The sequence below is a fragment of the Geotrypetes seraphini genome, chromosome 3 (assembly GCF_902459505.1).
Source record: "Geotrypetes seraphini chromosome 3, aGeoSer1.1, whole genome shotgun sequence".
Classification (NCBI taxonomy): domain Eukaryota; kingdom Metazoa; phylum Chordata; class Amphibia; order Gymnophiona; family Dermophiidae; genus Geotrypetes; species Geotrypetes seraphini.
This window is the reverse complement of record NC_047086.1, coordinates 315,815,491-315,834,329: the sequence shown is the minus strand read 5'-3', so window position 1 is coordinate 315,834,329 and position 18,839 is coordinate 315,815,491. Positions and strand designations below refer to the sequence as shown.

At 43.0% G+C, this 18,839-nt stretch overlaps 1 protein-coding gene across 11 annotated transcripts in view; it reads left to right on the top strand.

Moving 5' to 3' along the window:
- PLCB1 (phospholipase C beta 1) overlaps positions 1-18,839 on the top strand; it is a 1,208,816-nt gene that overhangs the window by 895,740 nt on the left and 294,237 nt on the right. For all 11 annotated transcript variants that reach the window (XM_033937380.1, XM_033937379.1, XM_033937383.1 and 8 more), the window contains 2 exons: positions 216-269; positions 12,223-12,442. In XM_033937380.1, coding sequence (XP_033793271.1) covers positions 216-269; positions 12,223-12,442 — 274 coding nt within the window. The remainder of the gene's footprint in view (positions 1-215; positions 270-12,222; positions 12,443-18,839) is intronic.

Genomic DNA, 18,839 nt, shown 5'->3' with positions numbered 1-18,839 from the left:
TTACTAGAAAAGTTTGAATACTAGATAATAATAATAATAACTGATTCTTATATACCGCCAAACCATTAGTTCAAGGCGGTTTACAACAAGAAAAAACTGTACAATCAGTGAATCACATCGTAAACATGTCAAATGAGAAGCAGATTGTTTTTCTTTACAATTTTCTTGTTCTTAATAAGAGTAAATATACTTTTCATACTTTTCTTTACATTTAGGATCTGTGAAAGTTCCTGCTAAAACAGAAGACCTCATTCAAAGTATTTTAACAGGTAGCAAAAGAAATATGTGTGAAAATGCTTCTTTTACTCCAAAATGTATCTTATGTCATTGTAAGTGTAATGGAGCCAAATTTCAGACTGCGGGAGGCAGGCTGGCTACATCTCACAGTCAGTAGTCAACATGGAAGTTCAATTCCAGGGCCTTATCTGGCGACCGGCATTGAATTTCCGGTCTGTTTTTAGCTATGGTTGACATAACCAGCCAAGCTGACATTCATTGGCTGACTGACTAAGTCATGCCAGTCAAAGATAAACCTGCTACTTAGATGGGTTTATTTGACTATTAAACTCAGCCAGTCGGCCAATGAATATTGGCATGATCGGCTTTGTCACATGACATGGCTGGTGACCAGGCTAGCCGCTGACTGTGATATTCAGTGAAAGATAGCTGGCTATCTTCCACTGAATATTAGTTGTTCCTAATTGGCTAAATAGTAGTGAATATTTGGTGGAATGAATTTGAGGCCGAAAGTATAGAATCAGCTCCGATCCCCATAGGGAGGAGCGATGGCAAATCGGCCGAAAGCCGTTGCCACTAGTAGGGGGGGGGGGCGGAGGGGGGGTAGATAAGAGAGGAGTGGGAGGGGGGACGCACCCTTTTCGGCGACGCAAGAGCTTAGAGAAGGAGGCAGCATCTCCTGCTCAATATAGCTCCACCGCCACTCAGCTTCCTTAAAAACCAAAAAAAAAAAAATTAAATAAATAAATAAATTTGTTGAACAAACTACTACTCAATATAAATATACTAACCAACTATCTAGGTAAGAATTTTCGTTTTGTTGCGGCCACGCGGCAGCGGGCCACATTCGGCGTCTCGTGCCTCGCGGCTCCAGTCCCAGATAAGTCGACGCCCGATGCTTGCTTTTCGGCCCTGCGTGGTGGCCGGGCTTTCCTTGTGTGGTGGGGGACCTCGTAGGGCTCGTCGTCGGTTCCGACCGCCGCGGCGGGAGGGGGAAAGGGGCGCGTCGCCCCAGCTAATGCTTGCCGCCCTCGCGTTCGTGCGGCTTTCTCCTCGGCTCCCGATGTTAGGGAGGTCGGAGGTGGGCGGTCCGCCCCGCACGAGCGTACGGGTCCTGCCTGGGAGCGTCGCGCCTTCCTTGTGCTCTGCTTCCTGCGGCCGAAAGTATTCAGGTCTGCTACTACTAGCAGCAGTAATAGTCAGCAGACTGTGGCATTTAAGTTAATATGTATAAAAGTGCTGAATACACAGTATGTATGACTGGTGACGACCGATGACACTATAGGAACAATTTAGTACAGTGCGTCAAAAAATAGGTGCCAAAATGTGCAAGAAATACTGGACGCTATTAGGCTTATAATCAAAAAACATAGATGTCCAAAAAACATCCTAAACCGGCACTTAGACGTACTAATCGCAAGGATGTCCAAGTGCCGATAATCAAAACCGTCTTTCCTTAAGTTGTTTTTGCATTATTTTTTAATTTCAATTATAATGTGCTGCAAAAACATTTCTTCAATTTAGTGTGCTGGAGCTAAAAAAGTTTAAGACACACTGATTTACCTGATTAGCACCCAAATTTAACCAGATAAGTTATTTTTATTATTTACCCTTTTATTTCTAGGATACAACCTATCAGGCTCAAAACACATAGGGCTCCTTTTACAAAGGTACGCTAGCGTTTTTAGCGTGCACTATAACTACGCGTGCAATTGCATATGGAAGTTTTTATATCATTGCATAGTACCATTGGGTATCGTTACAGTACTGAATCCAAGCCATACCTTTGTCACAGGTCCTTGGGTTTGATCTTCATTCAGTGCATTACTTGTTGCACTTCTCTGCAGTATGCTGAGTTCTCGTCTAACATGGTTTACATATTGTGACAGAAAAACCAAAATGGAGATGTCTGGCACCAGTAAGCTATAGCTGTATACACACGCTAAAAGATTCTTCATTGCAATTTTGGTCAAATCTATGTGAGTGGTACTATTCTCTCTATATATCATCATTCGTGATTCTTAAGACTACTGAGGCAGGCCTGTTGGCCGAAACATGTACATGTCGAGTCATTGAGTCATAGAGGAATAAAGATCTTCACATTATCAGATGAGTTGGAGGACACTTTTTTAGTGCACATCATTCTGATTGGACAATTCCATTTTGGTTTTTCTGCATTTGTGGTTGTGGTTTTGTTTTCCCCTGTTTTGTTCTTTCTTTACATATTGTGACCTCTAGACTAAGGCCCTCTTTTACTAAGGTGCGCTAACCAATCGGGTTAGCACGCGGCCCGCCACAACCGGCCGCCGACCGCGGCCCCCGGATCCTTCCCATCCCAGTGGCCGCGTGCAGAGCGGCCCAAACAAAGCCACCCCACCTCCCAGCGCGCCGCGCAGCCGGAGACGGCGGCGGCACCGCGAAACCAATGGAGATGGGCCGCCAAAGACGATCTCCTCGCAGGGGCAACCCAACTCCCGACCACGTCGGGGCCAGCGGCCCACGGCACAGCCTGCACCGGCCAGCGACTCCCCACCCGGCAGCGGCCCAACTCCCCCATGCAGGCATCCCGCGGGCAGCGGTCCCACACACCAGCGCGCAGCCGCAGGAGAGGACACAGGACCCGATCGCCGCGGGAGCCGGAGGCGCCCCAGGTGAGGGAACAGACTGCAGTCGAGGGTGGGAGGATGGGAAGCCGCATCTAGGTAAGAAGTCGCGTCGATCTCCCTGGACCGCCGTCGGGAAAAGGGGCGACCTCCCTTCCGCTTCCCCCTCATCTCCTAACCCTCCCCTCCCCCCTCCCTCGCTGATTGGCGTTTCCTATCCTCCTCCCTCCCCCCCCTCCTATCTATTCGCTCCGGCTTCAGGCCGATTTGGCCTCGCTCCTCCCTATACGGGATCGGAGCTTGTTCTTTTCCCCTGTTTTGTTCTTTCTTTACATATTGTGACCTCTAGACTAAGGCCCTCTTTTACTAAGGTGCGCTAACCAATTAGCGCGCACTAAATGCTAATGCGTGCATGTTAGTCTATGGACGCATTAGCGTTTAGCGTGTGCTAATTCGATTAGCGCTTACTAATTGGTTAGCGCACCTTACTAAAAGAGGGGGTAAGTCTAGGTAAGCTCCTTTTTACCTTTCTTACTGATAGTATTTTTATTCCTACTAAAGTACTACAGTCACGTCTTTTTGTAGGACTCATTCCTGTTTTCAATTTTCTTTATTCCTCATGAGAACACTCAGAGTCCCTCCATGGTGTCACTGAAAGCCTGTAATCTTGATCCACCATCAGAATCATTCTAAATGACCTGCAAGTAAAAAAAAAAAAAAAAAAATTGTCTTAGTTGATGACCTTGTGTGATCTCTTGCTACAACCATTTTCTAATGGTTTAGCATGGTTAATTTTCTTCTTGCTTTTACCTGGAAAAGAAGAGTTCAGGGTTGCTGCGGGAGAGCAGAGTGGTTGGTCTGTTGACTTCTTTTTACCATTATGCTTCTATATTTCTGTAGGGTCCGGGTTCTCCAACCTTTTTGGATACAAACTGTTTCATGTTCATTTTAATGTTTGTTTATTAAAGACTTGGCGTCTTGTACACCATTCCTGCAGTTTTTTCCTTTGTTCCTAGAAATATCGTAGTGTGCATTTTTCATCCTACTTGTTGCTCCTTCATTGGGGTTGGGTGCGGGAAATGTTCTTGCACATTTTCTCTGGTTTCTGTTTCTTAAATTCACACACTAAACCTTGTTCTGAGTCTACGTTGTTTTATGGCTGGTCCTCTGGTTTTATGCTTATGCATAGGCCACATAGCGTCCGGATTTGAGGACATGTCTGGGGGTCCATATGGCTTTTCAAAACCCGGCATTTTGTCCTAGATTTGAAAAGCTAGCAACAAGCTACGTTGGGACGGTATCTACGCATGCACGGATGCAACGTGCATGCACATGATATCATCACGTCACACCATAGCATGCACAGATGCCATCTCGATGAGCATACAATCTTGACATAAGAGTACACATAGAATAAATTTATTTAATTATCCTGCTTTAAAATCATATCAATATAAGAAGTTTTTCTTTCTTTTTTTTTTAAATACTTTATTCATTTCATATCTTAAATCAAGTACAATCAATACAAATATCAATTTCACTTTCAAATACACTTGACATTTTATAAACAATCCTTATAAAATATAATAATATTTCCCTTCCTTATAAAATATAAGAAGTTTTTCGATAGAATACTGTCATTCCAGGCCGCTAAACTGAATACATGGCTTGGAAAACCTATATTAGAGGCTACTTCTTATTTTGATTTTAGAAAATCACTAAAGACACGTCTGTTCGACATGCTTACATCTTAATTGTGGTCATCATTTACTTTCCATGCTTTTACCTGATGTATTCTTTTTATTGATTATTATTATGTATTTTATATTCACCTATTGTATGTATTTTTTCTTTGTTGTGAACCGCTTTGAACTTTTGGTATAGCGGTATACAAAAAAAAAAAAATTATTATTATTATTATTTGTGAGACACAAACCATAAAAGGTTGCCTAGTACAGTCCTTACATTCCAGATTCCAGTCTTCCCAGTACAGTCCTTACATTCCAGATTTATCAAAACCCTCTCCATCCCATCCTAAACTGAATTGCTATATATGGGACACATACCGTACAAGTCTGCCCAGTACCTGCTGGCGTTTCCATCTAAGAATCACTTGACACATTAAACTCACAGTCAACCATTTAAGTTTTAGTTTTTTGGGTGAGGTTTATTAGAAATTTTTACATTGTATCATTGCAAGATAAAAGATATGGAAATCAACTATTATATAAGAAGTATGTAACCTATACAGGAAACAACAAAGAATAGATTCCATCAAGCCCACATTAATGAGAGGAAAGTGCTTATTAACTTATATACATTTTTAGAAGAAGCTAAATAGGAGATCTTAAGTTTTAGTTTTTATACTACTCGTTTTCTAATTAAATTAGAACATAACTACATAAGAATAGCCTTACTGGGCAGACCAGTAGTCCAACTAGCCTCATGATGGCCAATCCAGGTCACTAGTACCTGATAAAAACCCATATAATAGCAACATTCCATGCTACCGATCCAGGTTAAGCAATGGCATCCCCCATGTTTGTCTTAATAATAGGCTATGGACTTTTCCTCTAGGAAATTGTCCAAACTTTTCTTAAAATCAGCTGCGTTACCATTTCAGTCTCCACCACCTCCCTCAGGAGGGCTTTCCAGGCTTCAACCACTATCTTTGTAGTTTTTCTCAAGTACCTAATTTCATTTTAGTTTGATACATTGTAAACCGCTTAAGTCAGTAAAATGTGAAACAGAATTTCCTTACATTACTCCTAAGTCTACCACCCTACAACTTCAATTCATTATCTCTACTTTTACCATTTTCCCTTCTCTGGAAAATATTTGTTTCTATATTAATACATTTCAAATATTTAAACATCTGTATTATAGCTTCTCTGTCCCTCTTCTCCTCTAGAGTTTACAAATTCAGGTCTTTCAGTCTTTTCTCATACATTTTTTGACACAAGCCCCATACTATTTTCATCGTTTACATCTGGATCATTTCAAGTCTTTACATCCTTAGCCAGATATGGCTTCCAAAACTGAACACAGTACTCCAAGTAGGACCTCACCATCGACTTATACAGGGGCATCAACACCTCCTTTCTTCTGCTGGTTATGCCTATCTTTATACAGCCTAACATCCTTCTGGCTGTAGCCACTACCTTTTCACACTGTTTACCACCTTCAGATCCTCAGACACTATCATCCCAAGGTCCCTCTCCCTGTCTATGTACATCTGCCTCTTACCTCGTAGCACATAAGCCCTTGGGCTTCTACTCATTAAGAGTCCTGTGTCACATCAGCTGCTAAGTGACTATTATTCCATGTTCAAAATAAGACAGAGAAAGCAGGTTTATATCACCAAAACCAAAACAAGATGTGCCTACAACAACCCCAAACTAAGGGAAGAAATGGCTGCAAAATATGAAATGCAGATCACTATGAAGGTGCCTCAGTGCTAAACTCCCCCCCATAGATCTCAACGTTCCTAAATAATCATAGGCAACCTTTAAATTGTACTGCAATGGAGAAAAAAAAGCTATGAGGCATTAAAAAAAAAAAAAAAAAGATCCACTTAACTGAGCATTAATTTCCTGCCTTCACTCCAGGTTTCAAGTAAATAGTCCAAAAAGCAAAAGGTCAACAGCAAAATAGCTAGCAGCTCCAGGAATACTGCAGTAGCACACTTTCCAAAGTGTAAAAACATCACTTATCTTGTTGTCCCAGGGTGATTCATTAGCCATAACTTCCAAGAAAAGTTCCTGAAGTGCTACAGAGTACCTGACAAAGGCCCCCCTCCCTTATTTCACTGTCCTTACATTAGGGGTGTGGAAAAAAAATCCCAACAACAACCCAGTAAAATATAATTTCAGGTTTGTTTCTGCTGGAGGGGGTGGGGGAGAAGGATATTTTGCCAATGTCATGAAAAATCATGAGATATGTGTACATTTCCTGCTGTTTCAAAGGAATGCAGAATCATTAATGGCTGCAGACTTATATTACGGTAATAACCTCAAAACTACAGAAAGATGTACAAGAGCAAATAGCACACAAAGATCTGCACACAGTGGTGAGCGGTGAAGGACACACAAGTGCACCTCAAGGGGTGCAATTCTTTGGCCATCTGAATTTAAAGGGCTTAATGCTGGATGATGTCATGGTTAGAAGTGGAGCTGACTGCCTGGTCTCACTACTTCCAGCTCAAACCAGTCTATAAATCCATTCAAAGGCTAGCAGTTCCACACAGATGACAATGAGAGACAAGCTGAAATCAAGGTAGAATTCTCAGCACATCTCTTGCAGTGGCTAAATTAAAAAAATATATCAAGAAAGAACATCATGGTGCTACTCTTGCTATCCTCTCCCTCTCCAGAAAAGTATGAATAGATAGATATGGAATATAAAAAACTGGGTTCATCTTAATGCCTTTGTGGAAATTTTTGTGAGCGATGACAACTGGGCATTTTGGGACTCATTTTCAAAACAGAAAGACATCCCATAAAAAGAATAAAGTGGCACTTGGATGTTTTAATCACAAAAACGTCCAAGTTCCAATTTATGGAACTGATTTTTTTTTTTTTTTTTAACGTCTTGCAAGTCATTTTCCCTCCAGGACATCTTAATCTTTATGGGGCTTGTTAAAGGTGTGTTATGGGTGGGATTAGGGCGACCTTAGGACTTGGAAGTCTTGTAGGGATAATGAAACCTTTTTGAAGACATCCAGGTTCGGAGTTAGACTTGTTTTAAAAACGCATGTGGAGTAAAAGGTACCCAAACTGACCAGATGACCATAGGACATATATAAGCATGACCCCTCAGTGGTTACTGACCCCCCTCCCATCCACCAAAAGATGTAAAAGAAACATTGCACACCAGCCTCTATGACAGCTGCAGATATGGGAAATCCTAGTAGAGTAGCAAGGAGGTGTCTGGCGTAGTCTGGTGGGGAGTGTGGTGAGGGGGATCCAGGCCCATACCCCACCCTACCCACTACATTTATGGTGGAAAGTGTGAGACCATCCACAACCTACTGTACTGCCATATAGGTGACACCTGCAGCTTTAAGGGCTATTGAGGTGGTAGACAGATGGGCATAGTAGATTGGGGGGGGGGGAGGTTTGGAGGGTTTACCATACACTTTAAGGGGGTTATGATGAAATCTGTACTTGACACCCTTTATGTGAAGTTCACAGCAGTGACCTCTAGGGTGTCCCACTGCTCTATTGGCATGTCTGTGTAGCCAGTCCATTAAAATGCTGGCCCTTCCCATGTCCAAATGGGCTTGTTTTGGACATTTTGATTTTCAAAACTGGCCAAAAAAAGTTAGACTTCCTAAAGGTCAGAACATCTAGATGAGTCATTTTTGGGAAGAAAAAATAAAAAAAGAGACATCTTGTGGTTTTGAAAATTGTCATTTCCCTGACCCGAATAGTTAGATATTCTTGTGGAAATGTCCAAAGTCAGGCTTAGATATCCTAACGAAAATGCCTCTCTACGTGATATTGGAACTTCATTTTAGTAAAAAAAAAAAAAAATTATTGTAATATGAAAAGTCAGCAAAATGAACTTCTCCCTTCTTTAATATTACAAGGGGGTTTCAGCCCAGCCAACCAACTTCCTAAATTCTGAGTCTTATTCTGTAACTGGAAAGAATGTTATCTTATTTTATTAAGTGCCAATCTGCAGAAACAAAATTATGTGTTTTGATATTGTCTCAGATAATTGATTGAACCATATCCACGTCATTTTCTTCTTGATTGGGCTGAGAACTTTTCAGCACACCTTCGTATTTCTTCAGACTGTCAAAACGCTGAAAGATGGATGCATTTCACTATTTTCTGGCTTTCATAGCAAAATCCTCCCAATTAAGGTTCACATTAAATAGTTTCCCAGAAAAGCAACTTCTGTGGCATTGTTGACAAATATTATTGGAAAAAGCAAATGCTATTGTTTGCATATCATGCATATCATTATATGGGGATGGTTTCTTACAAAGCTGCAACTGGGTTTTGTAACTTTCATAGATTCATTCCCTTCTTTGAGGTATTCTTGCCAGGAGAAGAATTAAATTGTTGGAGGCTTCCTGAGATATACCATATTTTTCACTCCATACCGATCGCGATCGATGTATTGGGCACCCCTGTTGTAAACCTAGGTGCCCTCACACATCACTTGCCTGCATAAATTTCTAGAATACTTTCTCTTACTTGCATAAGTTTGCTCTTACCAACTTACCAGCAAAAGTGCCAGAGGGCACCTAAATGCTAGTCTACAATGGCCAGGATTCACTAACCTGTCCGATTGTTCCCGATTAGGGCCCGATTCGGGCAGGTCTGACGAATTCTGCAAACTCTAACATGTAGATGGTCTGAGCATGCGCGGGACCTCCGGGCCGTCGGAGTTGGGTAGGTTTTGTTTTTTTTTTTGTTCTTCTATTTTTTAACGCTGAGCGCAGCAAAAGTGTTGTCTGCCTGCCTTCCAATCCCGAACCCGAACATCCTGCCTGTCCCGACTCTCCTACCCTTCCCTGCACTGCAAGGCGATTGAGGAACTTTGGGAGCCCATGGTTTTAACCTGCTTAAGCCCGCGGGTTAAAACCATGGGCTTGCAGTGCGGGGAAGGGTGGGAGAGTCGGGGCAGGCAGGCAACGTGTTCGGGGCTGCAGGATAGGGGCTGACAGGGCAGAGAGCAAGGCGGCAGAAGGCAGGGCAGCCGGAAAGGGCTTCAGCGACTGGTCCTCAGCAGTCACTTTTTTTTTTGATCGACCAGCCCAGTCGGTGTTGCAAGGCTTTGGTTTGTGAATCGGATCCCTGCTTACTTTGCATGCCGTTGCCCTCATTTGCATGTGCGGATCGGAGGATGGTTGGAAGACAGGTAAGTGAATCGGACTGGGGTCGCTAAGGGGTCGCAAACCAATCGGTACACGATCAGTTTACTTAGTGAATCTAGCCCAATGTCGGGCAGATAGATAGATAATATATATGTTATGCCACTTCTGCCCGACATTGTAGACTAGCATTTAGATAGATATAGAGAATGACACGGGGAAAAAATCTGTCCCCGTCACCGGCCCACCATCCTCTGCACCGCCCCGTCACCGCCGTTCCCTTCACCGCCCCATCACCGTCACCGCCATCCCTTTCACCGCCCCGTCACCGCCACTGCCATCCCATTCACCGCCCCGTCACTGTCCCCGCTGCATCCATATAAGCCTTAGTACTGTAATATTTAGCTTATTCCTTTCTTATAAATCAAAGTTCCTGCTGCTGAACTAGAGAAAGAGATGTTCAGCTGGCAGGGCTTTGTTTATAAATTTTTATCAACACAACTAATATACTATTTTATCCTAAAGCAAAAAATAAATAAATAAATATATTTTTTTTTTCTACCTTTGTTGTCTGGTTTCTGCTTTCCACATCTTCTCATTCAATTCCTTCCATCCACTGTGTGTCTTCTCTCTGCATCTTCCACTTGCTGTTACTGTGCCTCTCCCTTCACCCCCCCCCCCCTCCAATTGGTCTAGCACCCATCTTCTTCCCTCCGCTCCCCCATAGTCTGGCATCTGTCTTCTTCCCACTCTGTCTTCCACATTTCCCTTCGGGGTCTGTTCCTCTCCACCCTCCTTCAATGTCTGTCCTATTCCTTTCCACCACCACCCTTCCCTCCCTCCTTTACCATCTGTTCCTTTCTACTACCCTTCAGCTCCTCTCGCATGGCCTATCTATCTACCTTCCTCCCTCTTATTTTCATGGCACGTTACAATGTAATTTGTGCAAGCCACTGGAGCCTGCAAGCTCGGTCCCTGTCCCATCCCCACAAACCATCTCGCTTCTGTGCTATTTTCCCCATTTCTAATATCTCCCCTATGTATCTGCCATTGCCCCCCCCCCTGTGTCCATATACCATCCCCATGGCATGTCCCCTTTATGTCACTGTCTCTATGCCCCATGCACATAATTTCCCCTCTTTCTGTTACCTTCCTGTGTCCAGATTTCCCCTATCTTCCTCTTCCATACCAGTGTGTCTCTTCTTATCAACCCCATCTAGCTTTTTTTCCTCTTTCTTCCCCTCCCCCCCCCCTTGCTTCTAGCATCTGGCTCACCTGCCTGTCCTTCCCTTTCTTTCCTGCTGTGGGTTTTTCTTTCCGTCTTCATCCCCTTGCCCCAGAATCCTTTTCCCTTTCACTCCCTCCTTCCAATTTGAGCCGGGAACACGAGCGATTGCACGGTCCCCGCAGCCACCACCCGCCTGCCCAATGGATCCTACTGTTTAGCCAGCTCTCTCCCTTCTCCTCACCTTAGTTTGTAGGTTTTGTTTTTCGGCGACATGCACGCTTTCCCAAAGAGCCGCGCACGCGCGGCTGCTCAGTGTTCAATCTTCTGCTCTACTGCAACTTCCTGTTTCCGGTTGCATCAGGGCAGAAGATCGAAACTGAGCAGCAGCGGGTGCGCGGCTCTCTGATAGCGTGCGGGTCGCTGAAAAAGAAAACCTACAAACTAAGGTGAGGAGAAGGGAGAGAGCTGGCTAAACACTAGGATCGATTGGGCAGGCGGGTGTGTGCTGCGGGGACAAGACCATTCACCGCCCCACGGGCGGTGAATGGCCTTGTCCCCGTCGCCGCAGCGACTGCTAGTTTTCGTTCCCCGTTTCGGCGGGTGACCCATGGCTAAAATGCGGTGGCCGCGGGTAAACCGCCACCGTGTCATTCTCTAGATAGATAGATAGATAGAACAGATTTGATGGAAGATAGTTTGTATGTTAGTGAAGCTGGCTTTTTGATCTGTATGATTTTCCTGTCAGTACTTATTGATGTTATATTGTTAGACAGTCATTATATAATAAGACTAGGCTAGTTATATTGTATAGCTAGACAACCACATTGTATATAACCACATCAGATATAAGAGGCTTATAAATGTTTCAAACTGCTGCAGCTTGCTAGGTCCTCAGATTGTTGTTAGAGTATATAACTCTAATAATTCAACTCAGCTTTTCATTGATCTGCAATAGTTTTATCCTATTTTTCTTGTTTTTCAAATTTTTTTATCTCATAAGCTTCTTAATTATATATGTAATATTCTTCTATCAGAATTATTTTTATTCATAAATCCAAAGGATCACTTATCATAGACACATAGGTGTTGTCATGCATAAGATAAGTTACTCGTACTGATTTGCTATACTGCTTCCTTTATATGCAAATAGATCTCATGCAAATTCAGTATGAACATCTTGAAAACCTGGCAGGATTGTGTCCCTCAAGGACTGTGGACCCCCAACCCTGCCATAGAATGTACTTGTAAATCTACTGAAATGTGTCATTATCTTAAAATTTAAAGTAGCCACTAGCTTTGGGTTCTTGATATGTGTTTCTTCATTGCAGAGGTGGAAGCTCAAACTATTGAAGAACTGAAACAACAAAAGTCATTTGTTAAACTACAAAAGAAGCACTACAAAGAGATGAAAGACCTCGTCAAGAGACACCATAAGAAAACCACTGATCTTATCAAAGAGCACACCGCCAAATACAATGAAATCCAGAGTGACTACTTGCGGAGAAGGGCAGTCTTGGAGAAGACAGCAAAAAGGGACAGCAAGAAAAAGTGAGCAAACAGCTATTTAAAAAAAAAAAAATTTTTTTTAGAAGTCTTAACTCTTATATATAGCAAAATTACATGGGTTCAATATTCAGCCAGAGGTAATCTGCGTTTTGCTGACTGCTGGTGTTATCCCCAGAAATTAATGCTGGGTCACGTCCAGGCTTCTGCTTTGAATTTCTGGCCATATGGGCATAACCATTTAAGTGTACCATATGGCTCCAGAAAAAGGAGACACAAAAAAAGTAGAATGAAACAAAAATTAACTTTATCAATTCAATTGCACGGATAGATCATAAATGGAAGAAGGCAAAACCACAGACCGTATTGCTGAGTCTCATAACAGCCAAAGGCTATTGACAAATGCAATGTTATGGCTTCAATCATTGGTCCGCCTCCATCCTTTATATGAATGCAATAATTCATTAAGTGCTATACTTGATATTTAAAAAAAAAGTTCAGTAAATTTTATATAATTTTGTATAAATAAAGTTATTGTGATTGTCAAAGTTAATAATAAAGTTGTATGAGGTCATATAAAAAGTTCTGTGCAAAAATAGCAGTCCAATCATACATAGATAAAGATTTCAAAATTTATCATTGGAATTGACTGTACTATCAAAAAATTCATGAAACATAGAAACCACTTATCTTGGTGGCACAAAAACTGAACAGATTTAAAGCAATGGAAGCAAAACCTGAGTGTCTCAATCTGTGGTCCTTTTTGTGTGATCACCTTGACCAGTTAAATCAATGGTCTCAAACTCAAACCCTTTGCGGGGCCACATTTTGGATTTGTAGGTACTTGGAGGGCCGCAGGAAAAAAAGTAAATGTCTTATTAAAGAAATGACAATTTTGCATGAGGTAAAGCTCTTTATAGTTTATAAATCTCCCTCCCCCCCAAAGGCCTGCATGTTCCCCCCTTCTTTGCAGCGTCCTCCAGCTTCTCCCCTGGCCTCCCGGTCTTAGTTTCAGCTAATTACCATGCCTGCAGAGAGGATCGCCGGTGTTGTAACATTCCTTGCAGGCTGCCATCGGCCTCCGCATGTTCCCTCTGCCACAGTCCTGCAACTCCTCTAACGTCTGGGGCATCGCAGCAGAGGGAACATGATGCTGAGGATCGCTACAGCACTGGCAATCCTCTCTGCATGCTACTGTAATTATCTGAAGGTAAGAGCTGGAGGCCAGGGGGAAGCCGGAGGACGCTGCAAAGAGCGGGCAGCACTAGTACAGACCGCGGGCCGCATGTGGCCCCCGGGCCGCGAGTTTGAGACTACTGAGTTAAATGTTGAATATCACATATAACCAGCCAAGTGCTGACTTCACCTCTGGAACACTCCCAGAATAGCTGGTTTTGGCATGGAATCTGATCGGATATTTTTTAGTGGCACTATCCAGTTCAGTCTAGGGTTACCATACATCCGGATTTACCTGGAGATGTCCTCTTTTTAGAGGACTGTCCGGGTGTTTGGATGGTTTTCTGAACTGGAGGGAGTTTGTCCAAGTTTTGGAATCCATCCCTCCAGTTCAGCCTCTAACTCTCACACTGGAGTCGAATATGGCTCTCCCCTTTGCTCTGCTTACAACCTCCGTCGCTGTAATTTCAATCTTCCAGCAGCTGGCTGCTTAAGCAATGTGAGCCTGCTGCCTCTGGCCTGCCCTGGAAGCCTTCTCTCTGCAGTGACTTTCTGTTGCTGTTTAGGTGGGACGCTGCAAAGAGAAAGCTTCCGGGGCAGGCCGAAACCAGCAGGCTCATGTCATTTAAGCTGCTGGCTGTCCAAATATTGAAATTACGGTGCTGGAGGAGATAAGTTGGCGATAGGGGAGAGCCATACTCAACTACAGGGTGGAGGTCTGGAGAGAAAGAGAGAGAGAACGTGCTTGGGGGAGGAGAGGGGGATTCAAGAGAAAGCATCCACAGGAGGAGGTGTTAGAAGGAGAGAGAGAGAGAGAGAGAGAAGCACCCACAGGGTAGGAGGGGGCTAGAAAGAGAGAGAGAAAAAGAAAGAATGAAGCACCCACAGCAGGGGTGTTGGAAGGAGAGAGAAACACCAGTGAGTGCGGGTGTGGTGGGGGGGGAGAGATCAGTTTGTGCTCACTTTCCGACTCCAGCTCGATTCACTAACCTTCCTCCAGACCACATCTGCACCCGATCCAATCTGCGCATGCAAATGAGTAAAAAGGCATGTAAATTTCTTAACGCGTCGATTCATGAAACCATGTCGTCCAAACTGACTGGCCTTTCCTGTCCAAAAAGTTACGACTGCTGAGGACCAGTTGTTTACATCCTTGCCAGTGGTTGGATCTACAGCCTCAGCACCCTGGGGTTGTGGGTTCAAACCCCGACTGCTGAGGACCAGTTGTTTACATCCTCGCCAGTGGCGCAATGGTTGGATCTACAGCCTCAGCACCCTGGGGTTGTGGGTTCAAACCCTGCACTGCTCCTTGTGACCCTGGGCAAGTCACTCAATCCTCTATAGCCCCAGGTACATTAGATAGATTGTGAGCCCACCGGGACAGATAGGGAAAATGCTTGAGTACCTGATTATAAAAACCGCTTAGATAACCTTGATAAGCGGTATATCAAATCCTAATAAACTTGAAACTTTCTGCCTAGCAACTGACGCGTGCATGTTAAGAACCCCATTAAAAATATATATCTACCCCTTCAAAAATCCAAAAATATCTAACTTTTAAATATATGTAAACTTTCATGTACATAAGCGTTAGAAATATTTTTTTTATTTTTTTGGAATGCGTATAGCGAGCACGGGAGTGAATCTCGGATTTGTAATGCGCATGGCAAGAAAATCATGGATTAACCCCGTGCTCTCCTTGCGCATTGTACATTTCAAATATCAATGGCAAATAACAAAAAAAATCCAAAATCAAATATAACTTTTAAGGGCCAGCTATCCCTCCCCCCTTCCTTCCAGCTAGATTGTCGTGTCCTAAAGAGTTAGCACATGTGTTATGTGCTTCAAAACCAACAAGGATACAGTATGCACATGTGTCGATCGATGTTTCTGCACTAATAGTGGCATGTTTACGATTGGATCATTTGCATGGACAAACTTTACTGAATCGATCGGCTACAATGACTCGGAAACGGATAGGACACGAATCGGATAGATTTCGGGACTTTAGTGAATCCTGCCCCTAAAATGGCTAAAGGGGGACCAAAGAAATGAGTGAAGGGCAGGGCAGGATCATGTGTCCTCTTTTATGTCTTCACAAATTTGGTAACCCTAAATATGTCAGGTTAGCCCTGGACAGCCAATTTAAATTGCCAGGAATCTCTCCTGGCTGTTTAAATCATTTTAAATATCAGGCCCATATTTTCTCCCTTTGTACTCTAGTTCAGTGCTGCATGATGTCCTCATGTGACCTTGGTTGTACAAGTGAAAACTAGTGCATTGTTCAGCTTTCTTAATTTCAAGTTATAGTTCTTGAATCTGTAAAGACTGTCAGGTTGCTAGCTCTGATCCATTAGATTTTCTTTGAGCTTAAGCAACATCATTGATGCTTTCATTGTAAATTCATTCCATTAGGACTTCAGACAGCACTTCAGCATAACACTCATGGCTCCTAATTATTCAGAAATGCATTTCCTTCCACCAACTTTAGAACATAAGAGTTGCCATAAAGGGACAGATCGAAGGATCATCAGGCCCAGTATCCTGTTTCCAACAGTAGCCAATCCAGCTCACAAGTACCTGGCAAGTAGGGTTACCATATGGCTCGAGAAAAAGAGGACGTATTGAGATATCCAGGTTTTATTTCTATTGAAAGCAATGGAAGAAAAAACCTAGATGTTTCAATCCATCCTCCTTTTTCTAAAGCCATATGGTAACCCTACTGGCAAGATCCCAAGGAGTTATGCTACTTATTCTAGGAATATACAATGGATTTCCCCAAACCATCTTAATAATGGCTTATGGACTTCTATTTTAGGAAATTATTCAAACCTTTTTTAAACCCTACTAAACTAACTTTCTCAGTATACTATCACTAACTGATTCTCTTATATCACATAAATGGTCTGAGGAAAGCTTTAACTGTGGTCTTCTTTTACTACTTTGACCCGTCTACTTTAGAACTTGGAGGTTCCAACTTCTGTTCTAACCAATGCATTTTCCATGGAATCTTCATCTTTTTATTGTTTTCCTGATTATATACATAAATATATATACTATACATATACTGTACACTGTGTTTCCATGAAAATAAGACACTGTCTTATATTAATTTTGGGCCCAAAAAAGGCACTAGGTCTTATTTTCAGGATAGGTCTTATTCTTTTTTCATGTACAATGACCATCTCTCCCTTGCTCTCTTCTACCCCAATTCTTCCTATTTCCTTTCTCTCCCCCACATGTGCAGCATCTTTCCTCCCCTGTCACCCATCCCCTTGTGCAGTATCTTTCTTTCCCTCCCATCCTCCTGTGCAGCAGAACCCTTGCAGCTTCTATCCCTCCCTCCCATCCTTTGTGCAGTAGCACCCTCGAAGCTCCTACCCTTCCCTTCCTCCCATCCCCCCATGCAGCATCTTTCTATCTCTCCCATGCCCCCCGGACCCCGACCCTGACCTTTTCATCTCTCCCTCCCATCCGAACCCCAACCGCGAGATTGAAATACCTGGGAACAAATGGCAGCGTCGGCAGCACAGGCTGCATTGCTACCTTCTCACTCCTGGGCGTTCCTCTGCCGCATCACCGATGATGTCATCAGCAACGTGGCACACAGAACACCCAGGCGTGAGAAAACCACGATGCAGCCTGTGCTGCCAACGCTGCCATTTGTTCCTAGGTATTTCGGTCTCGCGGTCGGGATTTGGATGGGAGGGAAAGATGGAAGGGTCAGCGGGGAGCGGGTTGCAGGCACACGGGGGAAGCACTGCTGACGGTGACTAAGGCTTATTTTTGGGGTAGGTCTTATTTTGGGGGAAACACGGTGTGTATATGTATATATATTGAAAACCACCTAGTGCTTTGTGCAGCAGCCTTTGGATTCTAACTACAATACCTATTTTGTAAGCCCATTTCAACAATTACATAGAAACATGATGGCAGATAAAGACCAAATGGCCCATCCAGTCTGCCTACCTGCAGCATCCACAATCTCTTCCTCTCCCTGTCTCACGCTTTCATGACTCCTTCTTATCTTTTGAGAATTATATGTTATCTGTCATCAAGAAAGGCTTTTATATATTAAGGCTATTATGTCTGTGAAAAGTTATTTTGATGAGACAGCATTACAAACATTAAAATATGCTCTATTTACATCCAGACTGCATTATGGGAATGTAATGTATTCAGGCTTACCACAGTTCTTTATTAAATGAATACAGACCCTGCAGAATACAGTAATCAGACTTCCAGTACTACAGTACTATATGATTATATGAACCCACTATTTGTGAAATATCATTGGCTGCCGGTATAGTTTAGAAGTAAATTTAAAATACTCATAAGTTTCAAGTTTATTAAAACATTTTTTATACCGCTAACTCAAGTTTCAAAGCGGTGTACAGCATTAACAAAAAGATATCTTAAAAAGAAACAGCACAAGTGGGTATTAAAATATAGTACAATACAATAGTAGACTTTTGATATGAGACACGTATACAAACGACACAGTTAGGAAAGTAGGGTTGAATTACAATATTTAAAATAAAGCACACTTAAGGATTAAAACAATAGGGACTATTGTTGGCTTAGCCCTAAAAAGGACAATTTTATCCGAAAGCATCCTCAAATAAGAATGTTTTGCTTTAAATTGCTTTATCAAGGATTCCACACGTAAATGATTGGGCAATGAATTCCATAAAGAAGTCACGGTGGGAACAAGATCCTCAATATTTATGTAAATTGACATCTTTTTATAAACCTACAATCCCACATCAGGTATGTATACTAACCTGAAACCTCCCTCTCAGTATTCTGTGCCTGTCCTGGGGAGGAGTGAGTCCCATTATATTTGGAACAAGAGGTCTCACAATCTGATGATCACAATATCAACTTAGCTGGCTAAGTTTATAGTGGCCAAAAGTAAACTGGATAGTCAGTGCCTGTCACCGGAAATGGCCAGCCATTGAATAGTCAGGCTCAGCGCCAAAAGCAGGAATCAGACTGGCTAACTCCCATGGTCTGAATATCAGCCCTAAGGTCTTATTGCTTATAGCTGACCTAACTATCCAGGTACCAGTATAAAGATTGACAGCAGCCAGATAGCTTTCAGTAACTGGGCAAGGTCCAGATATTTGAAACCCGATTTTTAGACCATGGGAGGCAGCCTGGCTACCTCCCTCGGTCCGCGGCAATCCTGGATATTCCATTCCGGGGCTGTGTCCAGCCACTGGCATTGAATTTCTGGGGCAAAATTTGCCGCCTCGGAAGACAG